The following is a 21,874-nucleotide window of genomic DNA, read 5'->3' on the forward strand; positions in this document are numbered from 1 at the left end:
GTGGTGAATACATTTGATTTTTAATTTTAAGGTGATCTTGCATTCCTGAAATAAACCCAACTTGGTTGTGATATGTTATCCTTTTCACATTCTGAGGGCTGGAATTAGCTATTGTTTTGTTAAGGTTCTTTTTTAAAATAATTTTTTATTGATCTTTAGAGAGAGAGGAAGAAAGGAGAGAGAAAGAAACATCTGTGTGAGAGCATAACATCGATCAGCTGCCTCCTGCATGCCCCCTATTGGGTATCAAGCCCAAAACCTAGGCATGTGCCCCAACCCAGAATCAAACCTGAAATCTCTCAGTGCATGGGACAACGCCCAACCAACTGAGCAACACCAGCCATGGCAGTTTTGTAAAGGAGTTTTGCCTTTATGTTTTTTTTTGTTTGTTTGTTTTTTTGTTTTCGTTTTTTTTTCCCCTTTATTCCAAAGCAGCTTTAATTGCCTTAATGTTAAAGAGTGCAATCAATCTGTAATTTTTTATTTCTTTTAATGTCATTCTCAGATTTTGGTACCAGAATTATGCTACCACCATAACGAGTTGGAAATACTTCCCCCTATTTCTATTCTCTGAAGAATTTCTCTAATACACGTGTTATATTTTCCCCTACCACTGGACAAATTTACTAATGAGGCCATCTGGGCCTGGTGACTTCTTGGTAGGAAATGTTTAAATCACAGGTCCAGTTTCTCCAATAGATATTGGACTTCTAAACTTTCCTGTATTCCAGCCCAGCCAGAGTGGCTCAGTGGTTGAGCACTGACCTATGAACCAGGAGGTCACAGGTTCAATTCTTGGTCAGGGCACATGCCCTGGTTTGCAGGTTCGATCCCCAGTAGGAGGTGTGCAGGAGGCAGCCAATCCATAATTCTCTTATCATGGATGTGACTACTTCTCTCCCTCTCCCTTCCTCTCTGAAATCAATCAATCAATCAGTTAATTAATTAAAAATAAAACTTCCTGTATTCTAAAATATTTCAACAGTTTCTCTAGTTAACTGTGGTGTTTGATTCCTGGAAGTCTTTGGAAAATGCAGCAACAAATTCTGTTGGTCAAATTCCATCCATGATTCTCCTTCCACAGTCCTGATCTTTTAGTCAGATCTCTTTGACCCTCATCCTATCTCTGCATTGCCTTCCTGATGAATACAAGATGTTTTTATCATTAGAAAAAAATAAGACAATCCCTGCCCTTGTAGCAGGATGATTTATTGAGAATTTAACTGAGCAGGATAACCTATTAAGACATAAAATTGTGTTTTTTTCAATGCTCCAGACTCACCAGGCTGAAACAAAAGCTAAGTCCCAATTACCCACATAAAACCTTCTAAGCAGACAGCCAGGTCTATGTTTCCAAGGACTGGACTCTCTTTTGGTTCAGTGGGGACTGCACAGATTTTTTTTTTTGTTGCTTTGTTTCAGAGCCAGAGCAAGAAAAGGAAGATGCTTGTATTTGGAAGCCACTGTTAAAATCATCTTTGCTTTCTTCTCCCAAGTCTAGACCAGCCCAGGGAAGTTAGCCAGATCATCAAAGTTTGATGCTCTGGTTGAAAAGAACAGATCCAACCCTTAAAATTGTATTTCGTAGCAGTAGGAAGGGTTGTACTCTGAGTCTGATAAGCAGCATTGGAGTGGCAGAAATTTAAATGGGTGTGACTGTGAGTAGAATCAGTGACCTTGAGAACCCTACAGAAGGTGTGCACAGCCCAGTTCATCACAGAGGAAGTCAAGACCACTTCAGAGTCAGTCGTCTCCAAATGAGCCAGACAGACACTTGTCCAGGGCCAAGTGCAGTGAAGACAATCACCAAATGAGGTCACAGGTGTTCCCATTCTCCCCTGGATTGTGTAAAATCCAACATTGTTACGTGACACAAGGTGGAGAGAACCAGAAAGAATAACTGCTATTAAATAGGAGTCTAGTGATTAAGGACTCAGTCTCTCAATTTCTTTTTTCATGTTTCAGTAAGAAAAAAAATAATATTTTTAAAGTTTGGCTTATTCTTTACCCTCTGAGTGTTGTGGAGCAAGAGACATCCATGCCCAAATCTCCTTTGTCTTTTTGGAACAGGGTCAGTGAGAAAATATACCAGGAACTTCTCTTGTTGAGTAGGTTTTGGGTGAGAGAAGTCACTTTATAGAGCCTCGGAGCCTACCCAGTTGGGCCTGCCTTGGCCTCCTTCTTCCCCAGTGGTACTTCCACCCAGAAGACCCAACATGTCCCCTAAACTTCCAGTGTTCTTGAGTGTCAAGCCCCATGGGGACACTCTTAAGAATGAGGGGCAGAGTAGCTGCAGAAACATAATATGGAGTACATATGGCTCACCTACTTTGATCGGACACTTTCTGGGACAGTCTCACTTCACGATTGCTTATTGATTTCAGCTTAGTTGAAATGAATGCCAACCCATTGCCAAGCACTGTGTTAGGTACCCGTAAGCCCAGCCAGAGAATGCATGGTTCTAGCCATAGGGCATTCAATGTTTATCAGGGAAAACAGAGACATAAATGGCTGAGCTACAGGGAGATGCATGCCAGGACAGGAGGTAAACAGAATGCTGTGAAAGTACCAAGTAGGAAGCAATCAATTCCACCATAAATGCCCCCCTTACTCTCTCCTTCCAGAGAAGGGATGAGGCTCTGGCAGAGGATGCTGGAGGAAGACTATAAACTATGACAGCTGGAATCCATTAGTCCTGTTGCAATGACAGCAGAGGCCAGCAGAATGCTCAATACAGAAGGTGAGTCCAGGAGGAACAGCCAAGCTCAGGTGCCATCTGGACCAGGAAAGCAGACCTGGGAAGCTGGGATAGAAGCTGAAGCAAAAGCCCTCTTCAGTAGTTAGCCATCCACAGGCTTTGCCCAGGGAAACGCTGAGAACCATCAACAGGTGGCTGGGATCCAGCTTCCCTGGAACTGCCTTCAACACCTGCATTCCAGCTCCCTCCAAGGCAGCAACAAGAAGGTTGTGCTCTGAGAGCATGCAAGGCCTTGTGCCAGGCACTACCAGTACAATGGGCACAAGAATGGGGAAAACTCAGTGCCTGCCCCAAAAGAGCTGCTTATATTTCTAGAGAGAGGAACATTAAAAGATAATCCACAGAGTGGAAATGCCAGTCAATGTGGGAGGAAATGGTAAACAAGCTAATCAGGAAAGGTCTTTTGGAGATGATGACTTCTGCACAGGGCCCTGAAGATGGTTAGAATTTAAACAAGTGAAGAAAGAATGTGAAGGAGACCCTGATGAGCTCATAAGCACAAGAGCTGCCATGGGAGCCAAAAGGAAGCACAGTGTCCGAGCCCTGTAAGGTAGGAGAATACAAGTGAGACAAATGTCTGCTGCAGTTTATGGAGTAGATTTAAACGCCTGCTTTGGAGTTTGGCCTAAATCCAGAAGGCAACGGGCAGTCACTGGCCGATTCTGAGCAGGGTAGGCAACTGCCTAAAAGCAAATGATCTCACATAACACTTCTCCCCCCCAAAAACACTCCTTCCTGACCAATAAAGGCCATTCAATTGGAAGATGTCAAAGCACAACCCAGTCTCAGGTTATAAATGTACCTGCCAACTGCTGAGAGACCTATCAGTTTGAGAAGGTTGAGTCTCAACACTATATTTATTTCCCAGTCAAAAATGTAAGGCACTGGGAAATGTAAGGCACTTCCACAACAGAGAAAGAGGGAAGCTGAGGTTGAACCAGCTCCCATGCACAGTGAGCCCGGGAAGTGCAGAAAGCACATTAAATTGCAGCAAAATCAAAGGGGAAGGCTGGAGTCCAGACTCTGCCCATCAGTCATCCTTCTGCAGGTCAAGCGTCTACTACTTGGCTGGCTTCCATCCCACTGGCGCCCCAATGCCAACCAATACTCGCTGCTGTGCCTTGTAATTAAAGGTAAAAGTACACACAAGTGCTGCCAAAGAAGAGCGGCCAAACACATGGGGACGCAGCATTTGGAAGTGCCCAATAGCATGGCAAGGTGCAGACAGCAGTGGGATCCTGCCACCGCTTTGCTGAGTGACCTTCAATAGCCGCCTGGAGGTGAGCTAGCATTGATCCACTCCTTCCTATTTAACAGCTGTGGGAAATGGGGCATCTGCCTGGACCTGGGGAAGGGTTATTCTTCCAAGATCCTAGCTTGGCTGTGGCTAGTATGGCCTGAAGGAAAAGCTATTGCAGGCACCATCCACCTTGACTCTGATAGTCAATGTTGCTTTGCCTCGAGGCAAATCAAAGTGATAAGAGCTTTCAGCCAACTTGAGAATTTAAGCTGGCCTATGAAACGTATTCAGTGTTAGTTATTGTCTCAGAAAGAAACTTCTTGAATTTTAGAGTAGACTTTTCAAATGGATTTAATATTCAGTTCCCTGACATTCAAATTAATACCCACTTTTTCTGGAACATGCTTAATTTCTAAAGGAAAATTCAGCTGCAACCGCAATACATAAAACACATCGATCCACTTGGCAAACTCTAACTCATCTTTTAAGGCCTAGTCAAATGTGAGCTCTGCTCTGTATCGTCCTCTAACCACTCCTGGTAGAATTAATCTCTCCCCTCTTCTGAGTTACCAAAGCACTCCATACACATCTTTATTACAATATGTTTCCTTGAACAGAGAGCAAGTCTGATTGGGCTTGGTGATCCCAGTGCCTGGCATCCTTCTGAACACAGAGTAATAAATGTTTCCAATAAATGTTTGCTGAACTGATGGTGGGCCAGGTTTACTTACACTTGATCCTATGTTCAATAATAAGAATTGAAAACAGACTTTATTGTTGAATTGATCTGTTTGCCAAGACTTAGGTGTGCTCTTAAGCATAAGCCTGTCTCCTAGGATATAGACCCATAAATCTAACTGTCTAAAAACCTTCTTACCTGGATATCCCATAGTGTCAAACTTAACATGCCCCAAATAAATGAATCTTTTGTCCAAAGCTTCCTCTCTCTCTCTCTCTCTCTCTCTCTCTCTCTCTCTCTCTCTCGTTCATCCATGTCTTATTATTACCCATAACTCCCACTCATTTACCCAGCCACACAATTAAAATCCTGAGAACTATCCTAAAATATTTTATCATATTCCAACATAATCAAGCACTAAGTTGAGTTGATTCCACTCTCTAGCACTTCTCAAAGCTAGCCGCTCTTTGCCATTCCTCCACCATGCCCTCATCATCACTTACCTAGAGCCAGCCACTGTTTTTGCTTTTTTTACTTACATATAATGAATTGCTTTTCATATAACAAATATAACATTTAATCATTACATAGTATTCCATCAAACTAATGTATTTTAATTTACTAATGCTTTTCTCATGATTGGGCATTCAGATGACTTCTGACCTTTTCTGCTTTTATAAGGCAATGTCATGCTGGACTCTCTCTTATCAATCTCACCATTTTCTACCCTGTTCCCCAAGTGACCTTTCTAAGACACAGATCTGATCCAATGACGCCTTATTCTCTTAAGAAAAACAAACCAACAACAACAAAAAACAACACCTTTCTAACCCAGAACAGGAGACCTTTCCTCACATGGCCCTTTATTACCTCTTTCCTCCTCTGCCACCTCATTGCTTGTGCTTTCACCCCACCATCACTTGGGGCTTCCTAAGCATACCTTACTCTCTTACATGTCTATGCCATCACACATGTTATTTCCTCTGCCCAGAAGACACTCCCTCACCCACCACCACCATTAGTCCTCAGTAAAACCTACCAGCAATGTGTTGACTCAGCTTAAATATTAATTCATTCTGAGCCTCTTGACCTTCACAGGTAGAATCAGCACCTCCTTCCTCTGTGACCCATAGCACATACCACCCTCCTGGGTATGCCTCCATGAAAGCAAAGACACACCCTAAAATATTCAATGGATGAATGAATTTTTCTTCACACCAACTAGATCAGTGGCTCTTGATGCCAGAAGCACATTAGGGTCATCTAGAAAGCTTCACAAGTTAGTAATCCAGAGCCTCACGCTAGATCATTAAAACACTCCCTTAGGTGAGGCCTGGGCGTGGGTAGGTTTTATAGCTCCTTGAGGAATCCTGAAGGGCAGCCAGAATTGAGAATCAATAAAATTGACTTGGAAGGTGCATGTGTTCTAGAACTCCTCTACAGTGAGTGGGTCAGAGTATGGAATCTGGAGTCAAACTCCAATTTAAAACTTAAGTCAATAGCTTCTTAGTGACCCAAATTTCTCAACCTCTCTTGGCCTCAGTCTTCACAGCTGCAAAATGGAGGTATTGAGTGCCTAACTCACAGGGTGGTCACAGGGCTGTATTGAGGATTAAAGACTCAGCCCTGACCCCAGCACACATTAAGCAAGTTATGGGCTATTACTTACTATTCCTCCACAATCCCACTAAGAGCCCAAAACAAACCAACAGGCATCACAGTCATTTGGGGCATGTTCACGGACCAGATGACTACTCTGCTGCTCAGTGTCTCCATCAGCTCCCTGCGCCTCCAACAAAAACTGCAGTAACTTGCCACTCCGATCATTACTGGTAAAAGGAAGCTGTGCAAAAAGCACCCCTTGGCTGTTTTCAGAGATAATGTTAAGTCAATTTTGACTTCTTCCGCCTCTGCAATCTTAAAGGAAACCACAGTCGGATCTTCTAAATTGGTTATAATTTTAAAAGGAGGATATAAACACTGGGCAGCAAGCCTGGAGCAGAGCATGAGGAGGCAGATCGTCTATCTCTTTGGCAGAAACCAGCAGAGGAACAAACCAGAAAACCTCTTTTGGTTGTAAGCCTTAGAATATTAGGGTAAATGAGCACATTTATCCACACCTCTAGAAAAAGTCTGGGAAAAAGTTTCTAAATCCTTACACTCAAAAGACTCAATGAAAACACAATCACTTTAAGACTTGATAGCATACATGTGCCCAGGCTGTGTGTTAAGCAACACCCAGGGACACAAAATATGGGATATATGGTCCTTGCTATTTTACCAGGAAAAGAATTTGAAAAGCTATCCACTATCTTTGCAGTGGGTGATGAAGCCCAGATGTTAAGTTCTAGAAATCACTTCTAAAAATGGCTATCCATCAGGAATGCCTGGGAGCATTTTTTTGTCTAATATGTATCCCAAAACTTCTCCAGACCTATTGAAGCAGGATCTCCAGTCGTAAGTGAGGTCTCAAGTCAATATTCTCCAAGTTTCTTTGAGTTACCTGGTACAGTTAATCCCATAGTCCTGCTACAGAGTTTCAGAGATTGGAGGCAGAAGTTCTATGAGGTAGGGGAAAAAAGGGGTGAAATACTGGGATGGTGGGGAAAACTTCATGGAGAAAGTGAGATTTAAGCTGACCTTTGAAAGAGAAATAAGACTTTGGTAAGTGAAGTGAACACATATCAGTGAGAGCCAAAACATAAAGATAGGAATGGTGGTGAACAGAAAAAATGTTTATATTTACCTGATTTACATAGCTTATCACCAACCTTTGCCAACTCAGCCTATATAACACCATCTTCAGCAAGACCTCCATGAGGCAATGTGGCAGACATTGTTGGTTGCCTACACAACATCTCTCCATGCCTTTCCTTCTTCCCTTTTATTTTATTTTTTTTAATATATTTTATTGATTTTTTACAGAGAGGAAGGGAGAGGGATAGAGAGTTAGAAAGATCGATGAGAGAGAAACATCGATCAGCCTCCTCCTGCACATCTCCCACTGGGGATGTGCCCGCAACCCAGGTACATGCCCTTGACCGGGATCGAACCTAGGACCTTTCAGTCCACAGGCCGACGCTCTATCCACTGAGCCAAACCGGTTTCGGCTCCTTCTTCCTTTTTAACAGAACCCATATTCTGTTGAGGTACCTCCCTTTGTTCGGGCATGAACTTGGAGGAGGCAGGGCCCCACTCAACTCCCCTGGTCTGCCCAGCCCCAGCAAGGATGTGCACTTGGAATACAATGCTAGGAGCTGTGCACTTCCGGAAACAGTTCCCTCATTCTGATGCATGTTGTCTCCTATTCTTCCTTCAATGTTTTCATGCCTGGATGTGATATTAGAAACTCTGCAACCTGTTGTTATCCATCATGAAGAAACAGCCTGAGGACAAAGACCAACACTCTATACAGCCAAAAAAACCACAAAAACTGCTCCTCAATGATATGATGATGTCATGGAACCAATGAATTTTTAACAATGGGGAACTACTTTCTTTCTTTCTTTCTTTCTTTCTTTCTTTCTTTCTTTCTTTCTTTCTTTCTTTCAAATCCTCATCTGAAGATATTTTTCCATTGATTCTTAGAGAGAGTGGAAGAGAGAGGGAAAGACAGAGAGAAATATCAATGTCAGAGAAACACATCCATTGCTTGCTTCCTGCATGAGCCCCAACCAGGGCCTGGGCCAGGAAGGAGGCTGCAACAGAGGTTCATGCCCTTGACCAAAACTGAACCCAGAACTCTTTGGTCCGCAGGCCAATGCTCTATCCACTGAGCAAAACTGGCTAGGGCAGAATTACTCTATCTTTAGACTTCCTCATGTGAAATGATGAATTCTTCTGCCAGTTAAGGCAGAGTTTTCTGCACCTGTACCTTATAGAGCCAAAGCATCCCAGTTGCTAAAGGCAGGTATTGTAAGTTCCATTTATAGATATGGCCTGAGATTTGGAGCATGTAAAACTTGCCCAAGGTCATAGGATTGATGCCATTGAGCAGGGCATAAAAAAGGCTGGACAGTTAAGCTCAGAACCACTTGTTGTACCACACATATATACTCTCCCCTGGACACTGGGGAGCTTTTGAAAGTGTCTGAGTAGGATTGGCATAATCCAAGTTGTGATTCCTGAAAATAAATGAAAAGTTCTGACTATACTGTAATTCCCCACCTTATCTATGGTTTTGCTTTTCGAGGTCTTAGTTACCCATGGTCAACTGAGATCCAAAAATATTAAATGGAAAATTCCAGAAATAAATAACTCATAAGTTTTAAATTACAAACTCTTCTGGGTAATGTGATGAAATCTCAGACTGTCCCACTTGCTCTGTCCCACCTGGGACATAAATCCAGTGTATCCATACGCTACCTGCCTGTGAGTCACTAAGTAGCGGTCCTGATTATCCAATCAACAGCTGTAGTATCTCAGAGCTTGTGTCCAGTCGCCTTTATTTTACTTAATAATGTCTCATTCGCATCACTTCATCTCATCGTGTAGGCATTGTATCATCTCACATCATCACAAGAAGGGTCAGTACAGAACAATAAGATATTTTAGAGAGAAAGAGAAAGATAGATACTTTTCATTATAGTATATTGTTATAATTCTATTTGATTATTAGTTATTATTATTAATCTCTTATTGTGTCTAATTTGTAAATTAAACTCTATCATAGGTATGTATAATAGGCAAGAACTAGCATACATAGGGTTTGGTACTATCTGCGGTTTTAGGCATCCACTGGGGGTCTTGGAAGATATCTGCTGCAGATAAGGGGGGACTGCTGTATCATTTTTGAGAGGATGGCTGGGGCAATGGTCCATTCCCTCACCACTTCCTTCTCCCTCACTTCCAAGGGAGACAGGCCCTAAGACTTCAGGGTAAACTCAGCAAGCATGAGTTCATATGCAAGCAGCTGGGTGACTGAAGAACAGCAATCATCATAGCTGCTGAAGGACGAGATGGGCTCAGAGTACTTAAAACCATTTACAATCAGCTTAGGGGCCAGCTGAGGCAAGACATTGTCTCCAGACAGCCACGTCAAGGAGCTACTAATGCTGAGGGAATCTTCTCTGAGAAATGCCTCGCATCTGCAAAGCTGGTCCCCTCTGAGCTATCCAATGCCGATGCTCTGTGATTTGGGATCAAGGTGGGGTGGTTGAGACCAGGAAGCCAGCAGTTTAGCATCCCAAGCCGCCTTTCCGGAGCTAACCTGTGTGCTAAGCTTCTGCTCTGACCTCAGCTCACTCCTCTGGGAGGTCCAGAGTGGAGGCAGGAAATCTCCACTGCATATAGATGCTGTCACTGCCTTCCTCAGGATGACTGAAGATTGGAGGTTCAGGCCAAAGACCACTTTGGATAATTGCATCCTATCTCTGCTGCTCTTCTTAAGTGACTGTCCTTGCCTGGCCCGCTGACTGCTTTAATCACTCAAGTGGCTCTCCTGTTACCATCCCCCCAGCAAGCGAAAGGTACCCAATCAAAATGTGCTGCCAATAACCTCAGTCTCGGTCTGGAAATCCATGCCCAAGTCTACCTTTTAGTTCACGGCCTACTTTTTGCTGTCTTCCCTGCTGGCTAGTCTTTCTGTTTGGGGCCCTTTCTGGCTCTTTGGATGCCAGCTCAATGTAGACCTTTTTTCTCCTTGTTCAGTCTTGACTCAAACTCTCCTCTACAATTAGAAGATGGTGCTGTCTTTGGCTGCTCTGGGTCCAACTTGGCCTTGGGGACATTATCCAGGGCCACATGCCCTTCCCACCTTTCCCACCAGTCACCCTGGTCTGAAAGACGAACCTAGCCTCTTCTGATCCCCTGGAAACTCGGGGATTACTGGACAGAGACAGCAACCCCCTGTCAGTGTTCACCTTAGCTGCCTGTCTGCCCAGGTCTGCCTGTACTATGCACGGTCTTTCTGCGCAATTTCATAGGAAGAACACTGGGCCTGGAGCCAGAAATCAGATTTCTAAAACCCTAGTTTGGCCATTAGTTGGCTATGTGACCTTCAACAAGTGAGACTCCCCACACTGGGACTCAGTTTCTTCATCACTTTAATGAGAGACTTGAGCCAGACCACCTTCCAGTAGCCTACCAGCTCCACACGTCTCCAAATAGGTCACCCTTTGCCTGGGCGAGAGCCATGAGTGCCCAGCCGGGCTGAGGGCCCTTAATCAATGGGCAGGGCGGATCCATGATGGGCCGACCCCCTCTTTAATGGAGCAGTTGTCCTGAGGTTGGGACAATGATAAGAGTAACAATAGACATCATTTACTGAGCACCATGTGTCCGTCACTGGCTATGCATTTGTAAATATTTCTCATGTAGTCTTCCTATCAACTATGAAGTAGGTACTAGTATTATCCTGATAACACAGACAAAAAAAGAGAGAGAGAGAGCAAGAGATTTAAAAATATGTAAGAATGTGCCCAAGCCATCAGCTGCTGAGAAGGAGCGCCAAGATCTGCATTAAGTGGCTTCTTGCCCAAGTGGAAAGAGACCCCCCTTCACCCTCAAACCCAGCCAGCTCCTGCCCAGTGGGGGCCCAAGAGTGGGAATGCCACAGCTCAACCCTGCTGCTTGCTCTTGAATTACTGAATGCTAAGGTATTTCCCCAGGCTATTTCCTGCCCCCATCCACCCCAGTCTAGTGTCCGTCCTGTATTTAAGAAAACTCAGCAACCCTGTACCACCCTGACTTCTCCCTGGCAGAAAACGGGTTTCATAACTCCCAGCTTGGGCCCGTGGTCCTGTTGGGCTGGAAGGACACACGCGCTCTGAGTAGCCACAATCCTTCTTAAGATATGCAAAGAGGGACTCTGGAAGGTCACCGTGCCCATCTAAGCAAAGGGAGGCCAATAAGACATATTAAGAGCTTATGTTTTGAACTTGGACAATCTGGGTTCAAACCTGGCTTGGCCACTCCCCAGCTGGGACAACTTTATCTTTCTGACTCAGCGTGTGCCCCCCTCCACCACCACCACTCCTTTGAGGGTCTCACTCTCTTTCTCCCCATCTCCTTTCCTTTACAGTGGGGATCATAACAGCATGTACTTTATATATTTGTATGTGAGAAAAATGTTCCTGTAAAACCCTTAGCACCACACACAGTATGTGCACAGTAAATGTTAGCACTTTTTTTCTTTGTAAAATCCAAGCCAGAACCGGAACCGGGCCTTGATGTCTAATCAGCAGCTGTTGCCATAATTGCAGCTGCTGAGGTCTTGGGCCACCGGGTCCTCTCCTAGCGCTGACGCCCAGGTGAGAGCTCCATTTAAATATGTCTGTCAGTGTGACAAACAGGCCCTAGGCCAGGCACGGTGCCCCCCACACAGCAAAAAGATGGCAAAATGTGGTGTGGAGAAAGCTAATGGGTGCACAGACGGAGTGGTGTCTGCTGGGGGTGCCGTGCTGGGGAAGCTGTGAGGCTCAGAAGCCAAGGGACCTGGATATGAATCCTGCGCCCCCAGCTCTCTCTGCCTCCTGGAGCTTGGAGGATAATGGGCAGAAACTTGCTTTGCACAGACTTCTCAGGGCTGGCACCTCTCATTTTTAATTTATGCATAATTAAGTGATATAGAAGCAATCGATGGATCCGTGAGAAGAGAAGGAGCATGAGCCGGTGGCTGGACAGAGAGAAATAGACGCCATGCAGAGGGCGCACTTCTTTGCTTTGGAAGTTGGAAGTTCTTTGCCTAATACTGGTTTGAGAGAGACAGGTCCCATTTCCCAGGATAGAAAGTCAGCTACTTGGCATCCCTGGGCTCTGGGCGCCATCCCTGAGCAGAGGGGAAGCCAAGGAGAGGCTCATTTAAATGGCGGGGCGGGACAAAGTCACATCGTTGAGCATCTACTCTGTGCACTCCATATACATTATTGTTTGATCCTTAAATTTGTTTTTAAAATACTACTGGAGCCCCATCTACCAATGAGGACACTAAGACGTAGAGAAGTTCAGTAACATAGTCCAGGTCACACCGCTAGTGAGGCACAGGCTGTGCTGTGAAGCAATTCCCTCCACATGAGGTCACTGGGCTGGGCCCCCAAGAAGGCGCTAGGAAGAGCTTCCCTATCCCTGGAGAGAGATCCCCATGTGTTTTCTCGCACCCCCATCACCCTCTCTTTCCCCCTCATCTCCTTTCCCTGTTGGGTCATCATGAGACAGCAGGAGCCACCTCTCTGAGTTAGACTCCTGCTGCGGAAAGACTGGGCTGGCTGTCTGCATGGGCTCCCGGAGGCCCCGTGCACGGGGCTGCCAGCACCAGCCCAGGCCTCCATTTGTCACAAAGTCAGTGTCTCCCTCTGCACCGCTGGCTCAGACCCAATGTGTGACGCTGGGACATACTTGCTCCAAATCCGCCCGAGCCATTTGGCAGGCCCGGGGATCCCAGGATGCTCACCCCTCATTACCCGGACACGCTCACCAGCAGTGTGTGTGCGGAGCACTGACGCCTGTCATTCCGACCTTGGGCAGGATGTGGGGGGACGGGCAGGAGCAAGGCGTTCATGCCAATAGCAATCTCTGCTTGGTTGAGCTCACCCAGGAATTAAAAAAAAAAAAAAATAGAGTCATTTATTTCACTGGTGGTGGTGGTGGGTTTTGTCACCTCTGAGGCAGCGAGGTCCATTTGCTATATAACTGTGCTGCGGAACATTAGCAAGAACATATTGCCCTGCCTCCCCACACTCTTTGCTAAAACCCCTCTGCCTGTGATGCTCAGAAAAGACTCCCAGAGGGTCTAGCGAGGGCAGGGCTGGGGAGAGATGGAGAGGGATGCTTAACACAGGCACCTCATCGCTCTGAGAGACTCCTGTCAGCCTGTCTTATACGCAACTCTCATGCCATAGACCCTGCTCAGAAGCCTTCCGTGCTGAGTCCTAACTCCATCGCTGAGCTTTTGGGAGTCTGCACTATCTAGTGTCCCATCTCTCTCCTGATTTACAACTGCTAACCCTAGTGTGCTTCTGACTTAATGATGCGTAAATTAAAACCTCCACACCCTCTCGGCCACATCCAATTGGCCTACTTCCCTCCTCCAAATCCCAAGCTTTCTTCCACAGTCAGCCTGACCCCTGCCTCTACCTCTCACCGGCTCTGATTATGCCACAGGATGACATATTTCTTCAAGCAGGGTGCTGTATTAACTCTTCCAGACTGGGGCACATTGTCCTCCTTTCTGAAGATAGCCAGAGTGTAAAATTCCCACCATCTCACTGGCCATTGAGGCCGGTTTAAAAGCCTCATCAATGTTCGTCATGATGTCAATTTCCCTTGCCCAGCCCGATGCTCTCCTGCTGCAGTTCAAAGCCCTCTCCTTTGGGTTGTGTTCTTGTCTTTCTGCTCCTATTATTGGCTCTGCCTTAGCCTGTATCTTCGGCTGCCAAGCCCCCCCGAATGGGAAGTCCTCCTCAGAGGCTTACTGAGCAACGATGGTGTTCAACCAGGGTTTCCTGGGGTAAGCCAGGCAGCAAAACAGAGCTGGTATCTCATGGGACCATCCGGAAAAGCAGGCTTCCTTTCCATCCTTGGACATTGCACCCCAGAGTTAGCCCAGAAGAGGAACAGGGTTTTTCTTATTATTTCCTAACTCTGGGGTTTTCATAATGCTTTTTGTTCAACATCTTCTATATACACAGATGCACATGGACACACACACATAAAACCAAAAACCAATAAAAATCAAATTAAAAAAATAAGTTAGGCCATAAGCCACTAAGAAGTGCAGTAAGTGGCTAATTTTTATTATTCCTTTTAAAAGCCTGAATAATCTTTACTGCAAATCATACTTTTATTTTTTTAAATATGATATACTCAATGCAAACCCCAAAGGGCACTTTGGAGAGAAGCCAAGCTATAGGTTTATATTCTTCCCATTTCCAACTAAAATGCAAAAGAAAAAAAACCTAGTAATCATTTTAATGAGCCTTTAAATAAATTCTTGGCTAGAGCACACTGCAGTAATTTATATGGGGAACCACATACATATATTTGCTGAGGAAGGGACTTTGTGACTAAAGACTGAATTTCCAAGAACCACTCTAGAAGCCTTTTCCTTTAAGTGATTAGTTTGAATTGAACCACACTTCATGTCCACTCCATTGCTGGGTCACACTTGCAAAGGCAGGTGGAGATTTGCAAACCAGTGTCTTTCCCCTCATTGATCCACCTCTCCCCTGCCTTCTTAGTGCTCCGTTATTCTGATTTCAGGTTCTCTTTCTGGACATACCAAGAAGAAAAAGTTTAGACTCAGAATCATTAAATGAGGGAGTTTGACCCAAATTCTGTTCTTTTCCTTTTTCCACCCCTTCCTCTCACACGTCTTCCCCTCATACATCCCCTGAGACACTGCTCTGGCCTCCTGGTAACCGTTAATTTATGAGGCAAGAAAACAAGGTGGTGGTGAATTAACAAGGATGGGACCATTTTTCTCCATCAGCAAAATAATCAATCTCTCCCAGAAAAGCAGCATATTTGGTTTTAAGAGTCAGGGAAGAGACCGAAAAAAATGTGACAGTGTGCCTCCTGGACAGGGCAGAATATGAGGCCCTTAAAAACCCTGGGTTCTGGGAGCTGCATCCTCCCCAAGGAAGCCAAGAAGCAGACAGCCTGTGCAGTGAACACGAGGACACAGCCAGGGAGCCTGGCTTCCGGTCTGTCACCATGACGCTAGCTCCATCGAAGTCATCACAATCTCCCCCCAACCCCCTCACTCCTTTCTGGAGTTTATTTCCTCCAAAGAAATATAATATTTCTCATTCTATCTTAACATTGCTTCCAAAGGGCCCAGATAGGTAAATGATCTTGTATCTCCATTTGACAGATTGAGAAACAGAGGCCCAGGAAATTGAAATGACTTTCCCAGTGCCCTGCAACTAATTAAGAGAAAGCCCTAAACAAAAAATCCCAAATCCTTCCTGAGCATCTCTTCCCCAGGGAACCCAGCCTCTGGCTTCTCTGGTGGCTGTTTGGCCATGGGCATGCTACTCTACCCCTCTGTGCTCCCAACACGCACAGGCAGTTAGGATTCCAGGTGCTCAGTTTCTCATCCAGATTCATTTGAATTGGAATTCCAACTGCAGTATCCTTGGGGCTTTGAGACCAGAGAAGTGAGAAGCTATGGCTGTTGACATAAACCCTTACAACACACATCCAGTGAGACCGGTGGGGAGTACATATTCCCAATTGCTCCCTACTCGAATTCACCACTATAGCCAGTCAGGGTTCCCCATCAGATCTGTGTGTTCCAGCTGTCAGCAGCCCATGGGCTTGGCAAAGAACATTAGATTAGGAGTCCTAGAGACCTAGTTCTAGCTCCAGCTGCAAATGGCTCTGAGAACTGAGGCCAGTCCCCAAGTGGCATCTTCAGTTAGACGAGAGCCTGTACAGTCTCTAAGGCCCTTTTAGCTCCAACGTGCAGTGAGTCTAAGAATTAAATCTCAGCAAAAGTGAGTTAGATAAGCAAATGAGACCAAGGTAAGTGGCCATCAGCAGCCAGATGTAAGCAGGTCACTGACCTCTAGGTGCCAAACTCATCATTTGTAAACAGAATAATGTTAGTACTAATGATTATTGATGATGTCTTAAATGAGTTAATCCATATAAAACATTTAGCATAATTTTGATGCATTATAAGTGCTCAAAAATACTACCTTATCATCATCATCATCATTAATATCATAGACACTTATTACATTTGAAATCAGAAACAAATATTATCACCAGGTATATTACACATTTCTGAAAGCAGGAACCTGCCTCTAACATACTTTGCTCAGTTAGACATCAGAGATTGAATAGATTGCCTAACAGCCTAAAATTATCTTTCCACATTTTTTGGCTTTGCTTTGCTTTAGTATAAAAGATTTCAATACCTGTGAATTGAAGTGTACTACCCTAGAGCTTACTTCCCTGACCCCCTAGTAATCTCCGTAGACATGGCCAAGGAAAGCAGGAGCCCAACAGTTTAAAATTCCGTGTTTTGATTTGTGTAGATGTCAAAGGGAGCTCAGGGTTATGCTGTTGTATTAGGAGAATGACAGGAACAACCAACATCCAGCCACACACACATGCCTCTTTAACAGCTTGGCAGAGGCTGTTTGCGCATCAGAGAAATCTGACTAGTAATCCCCACTGTATTTCTGCAGGGTAGCCTGGAAGTAATTATCCCTCTCACTGGTAAATCAATTAGGAAAGGAGGATCTAACACTCCCCTCCCTCTCCAAGAAATCGCTAATCCTCTCACACTAATGGGCAGAAAACCCCAGGCAACAAAGTTATGACTAACAGAGTGATGACTGCACTCAACCTGGTCTTTAAACCCGTGGCAGGGACAGCCCACCTGTCTGAGATCAGAGTAGAGGGCATGACCCTTGTGGTCTGACAAAGGTGAATGGACATCCTGGACCCTCTCTTACCAGCTACTTCACAAAAAGCAAGAGACTCACCTGCCTGAGCCTCGGTTTTCTCACCCATCAAATGGGGATAAAACTACCAGGCTCAGGGGATTAGTAGTGAAACTAGAATAAAGTATAGAAATGAACTTAGCCCAGTGCCCGGAACTTATTAGGAGCGCAAGAAAAAGAACTCATTATCCTATTCTGATATCAGACCTCGAAGTCCTCCTCCCACCCACATGCACAGCGGCACCCACACCTCTACCCTGCAGTCATGTGGTCACATTCCCTGGAAGTCCGACCTTTCTAAGCTCTCTACCATTTCCCAAACACTGTTTCCAAATCTGCAGGTGGCAGTCTCTCTTCTGAGCCAGAGCAATTAGCCTTAACATGCCTGCATTTTCCTATCCATGCAAAGATGTGTTTTCAGATAGACACCCAGAGGAGCCACGGCCCTCTCTGTTGGGACAAAGCCTTCAGCCTATTGGCACAGAGCACAGCTCTGTTAAGTGCAGGCTTGACCATGGCATGTGCCATTCTGCATGGGCCTGAGGACAAGAGTCCATTAACACTAATGAGTTCTAGATGCCCAGGGACATTTCTCTCCTGCAAGGGGAAGGAACTCAGACCCCACCATAGCAGAGCCCCTTCTCCCAGAGGTGGGCCTCACACACACCTAATTCTAGAACCAGCACAACTGCTCCTTGTATTCAACGTGCCAAGCTCAGACATCACCCAGGGGGTCAGCTAACAGGCCAGTGGTTGGAGAAAAGCAAACAGTGAGGGATAGAGAAATGCATATCCAACACAGCCTGGGCAGGTCAAAATCACTAAAACTATTGTAGCATGGTTTAGAACAACTCCAGCGAGAGCAGTTCCCAGCACTTTATAGCAATTTACTGTCACTTAGAGAAAGCCTAGTCGGTATTACTAATCCAAATCTCAATGTCCTTAAGGGAATCCAGCACCACCGGATGTATCTTGACAAATCTGTCCCCTAAATAAAACCAATGGGGAGGCTCCTGAAGACCCACCCATTGTGCAGGGTTATTGGAGTCTATTCCTTTATTTTGTGGGCTTTCTAAGTGGCTGGGAGGATTGGAGAGTGTATAGATTAAGCTCCTGAAAGGAAGTTACGTATAGGAGGTGCTCAATGAATGTTAAGATTATTACTGATAGAAGGACACATACACATGTTAGCATCTCTCCTTTTAACCTAAGGGCTTATCAGCTGCCTGCAGTTAGAGATTTCGTGTTGTTGGAAAATCAACAATCAGCTTCAGAAACAAATATATAAATACAAGCACAATTTGCTATTTTGCCAGGAGCAACAGATCTCTGCTATCCTCACCGACTCCAAGGGAAAGAATAGCCATCTGTTAAATAAATAACTCATTAGGTGAAAAGCAAGTGTTTCCACAAGATTTCCTGAAAAAATCTGCTGGAGAGACCACTGTTAGTTGGCTGATGAACATGGAAGGCCACAGATAATCTCAGTGCTGAGAGAATCAAAAGACTGCTGCCTAATTCAAGCTGAGCTGAGAATCCAAATAACCACAGGTTTAAACATCAAGACATAACTGAGAAGACACTTTTTTAAAGTTGCATTGCAAGGTCATAATGAATCACAGCACTAGGCCAATAAAGAAACAAATAAGAGCATTTTCATGTATATCTAACTGGCATTCTGCCCAAGTAGCTAGAGAAGGGAAGTTGTAGCAAACTGAATATTCTGGTTAAGAGAAAGTCGCCATGTAGAATATTTGTGCACCGTCAGTAACCACAGGCGCAGAATACAATAAAAAACACTTAACAATAAAATGAAAGAGCATCTAATTGCATCTTTCCTTGGGTACTTCAGAAAGCACTTCAGGATCACAGTCTGCTTATGAAATTAATTTCTATTGTCATTTTAAAACAATAAAGCCATGGCATTAGCCTGTCATTTGTCTTTCTCCAAGCTGAGTGAAGAAAATGTCTCTGCTATAACTTTCTAGGTGGTAGTGCCTCTTAGATTGGAATTAACTGAGATTTGGTGGTGTTTCTAAGAGAAGACAGACAAAATAGGCCCGACTTTTAAGTGGGCAATAGTTTCTGGGAGAAATTGTCCAGAGTGCACACGGTCTAGACGTCCGCTCTACGAAGAAAAATGGAGGTGGCATTTCTGCACCCATGGTCTCCAAACCTCAGCTGCGTTCCTCCCTACCCTCAACATCTGCCTTAACCAGACCCTCATGTCTTGTACTTCTAAGCATTTCTGGGCTGTGCTAAGGTGAGTTAAAGTAGTCAGGAGTAGAGAAAACAGCAAAGACCGAAAGAGACATTGCAGGAGTTTACCAGGAAAGACCTGGTAAACAGATAGATGACTATCAAAAGGACGAAAACAGGTGTGACCCTTTCATATACCACATGAGAAAATCCTCATGAAGACAGATGATCTGTCATCTATATGGAAATATGATAAAATCTGTTGTGGTCCAGACACGGGTCAGAGATAACCATTGAAAGGAATCTGCCGTGTGTCAAATACCCACTTCTTGCTTCTCCCAAAATACATACACCCTCTGTGATGCCATCCTACCCCAAGTGACCGGGAGTTATGAGACCAATGACCAACTCAACCCATAACCAGCTGAGTGGCCTGGGTGGGACATTTGTCCTTTGTGGACCTGTTTCCTTCTCCATGGAGGGAGAAGGGAAGAGAAAGAATTAAAATAGGTCATTGCTGACTCCACTGAGTCAAGTTTTATTTTGTGTCCACCATGGACATGGCACCAAGTTTTAAATCAAGGTCATGAAGCAGTTGCCTCAAGCTTCCAAGTCAGAACTACATCATCAATTTTGAAACTCTAGGTTGTGACTGTAGAGGAAGAATAGGTACAAAGTGTGTTCTGAAATCTGGACTGGGGACCGAGACTACTGGGTTCTAACCTGGCTATTTTCTTTTTTCTTACCTGGCTCTAAGGGTTATTTTGGCTTCGTGTTTGTTTGTTTGTTTTCTTTTTTTGTTTTTTTTCCATCTATTAAATGAGGCTGTTGGTGTAGATGAAAGATTCTCAACCAAAACTCCATGAACATTTTTGGTTCATGGTGGGATCAGAGCTGTTCACAAACCCCTAAAAATTGGTTTCAAATTTTGTGTGTAGAGGCCTATTCCTAGAAAGGAGGTCTAGAGTGTTAACAATTTTGCAAGAGTTGAAATTCAAAACCGATTGAGAACTGCTGGTATAGGTGAAATCTATGATCCCTTCCAACTCTGACATGTAGTAATTCAAACAATACTGAAAAAAATAAAAATGGCCATGCTTTGGAACAGAGAAAAGAGAAACCACTCAGCTAAATCCGGTAACAGGTGCCTAAACAGCCATCCCAATTATCAGGATTTGGGAACCTGATGGTGGGCACAGTCTCAGATCTCGGGAACTTTGGAGCAAGCTGGACTTCTGGGCATCCATCCCCAACACTGGCCCAGGAACCACCAACTCTGCTTCCTCCCTTTGGGGATACGCAGGACGTCCAGGCGGTGGTGAGGAGAAGGGGTGGGGCTGAGAGGTGTGACGCTAAGGATTTCAGTCAAAGCTGCTGTGTGCAAGCAGCCTAAACAAGCATCGTTTAAGTCATCGCCTGGATTCCAGGAGTTGGAACCACAGATCAGAGACATCTGCACAAGGGGCTGGCACACACCCCTGAGTTTTCCTCGCTGAAGAGAGGGTTTGCAAATCACTGGGGACTGCAAACCAGTGTGCAGGAGGAGAGCTTGGGAGTGTCATTTCTGGCATTAAGAAACAGTCATAGCCTTTTATAGTATATTCCTGGTGTGTTTATGGTGGCCAGGCCTGCCTAAGCTTCTAAACAGCAGTGCCTTCCTAGCTGAGGCTAGATCACTTCTCCCCAAAGCTAACATACTGCACAGCATTCACGTTCTAAAGCTGCCCCTAGTTCCATAGAATCCAGGCCCCCTCCTCCCAATAAGTCTGCATGACTCAAGTCCCACCTGTGAGTTCATTCCAGGCCTCAGAAGCAGCTCCAGATCAAGATGACAAATCCAGGCGCTGCCTACCCTTCCCTCGGCAGAAACCCTTTCTGAAAATATTCCAGCAAGAGTGGGGCTACAGAAGGACTCAGCTCTGGAGTCAGGCAGACCCATTCTGAAATCCTAGATCTGCTACTTAACACTGTCTAACTTCAAGCTAGAAAGTTACTTCATCTCTCTGAGCTTCCGTTTCTTCATCTGTACAATGGGGACAATGATCCTTTCTACCCCATGGATTCATTGTGAAGATATATACATGAAATAAGGTGTATAAGACACTGAGCACCATCCTCGGCACAGAGGAACCCCTTACCTTGTCATATGGTCTTACTGTTGTTGCTGTTGTTATCATTATTATTGCTGCTACTATCAAGGCTATTGTTAGAATTACAAACTTCTTCGATGTCCTTAGCGTATAAAAGAGGCCCTGTCTAAGCAATTCCATGCCTCATGTTTTTTCATTACTCACAGCCCTAGGCAGGCTTGCTGCCCCCTAGGGAGTGCCCAGGACCCACCTACCCCTCCTCTTACCTTCCTTTTGTTGGTGGGATTGACATAGAGGTAACTGAGGACAGTCTTCAAGCCCACTTTGTCATTCAGCTTTTCATAGGTGGTGCCATAATTCGTGGACCTGCAGGTAAGAGAAAGGCAAAGATTGTTTTACCAGAGGGAGGGCTGTGTTTAATGGGGAGCCAGGCTCTCCTGGGACAACACCTTTGTTCCCAAATCACTCAAAGTGCTTCAAAGTGCTTTTCTGAGATAAAAGGCCCCATTAATTTTA

General features: G+C 44.9%; 1 protein-coding gene across 1 annotated transcript in view; it reads right to left on the reverse strand.

Moving 5' to 3' along the window:
* The window catches only part of SORCS3 (sortilin related VPS10 domain containing receptor 3), a 514,894-nt gene that overhangs the window by 268,814 nt on the left and 224,206 nt on the right, over nucleotides 1-21,874 (reverse strand). Inside the window, exon 3 of the mRNA XM_036336059.1 lies at nucleotides 21,625-21,724. Coding sequence (XP_036191952.1) covers nucleotides 21,625-21,724 — 100 coding nt within the window. The remainder of the gene's footprint in view (nucleotides 1-21,624; nucleotides 21,725-21,874) is intronic.

The sequence above is a fragment of the Myotis myotis genome, unplaced genomic scaffold (assembly GCF_014108235.1).
Source record: "Myotis myotis isolate mMyoMyo1 unplaced genomic scaffold, mMyoMyo1.p scaffold_m19_p_15, whole genome shotgun sequence".
NCBI lineage: Eukaryota > Metazoa > Chordata > Mammalia > Chiroptera > Vespertilionidae > Myotis > Myotis myotis.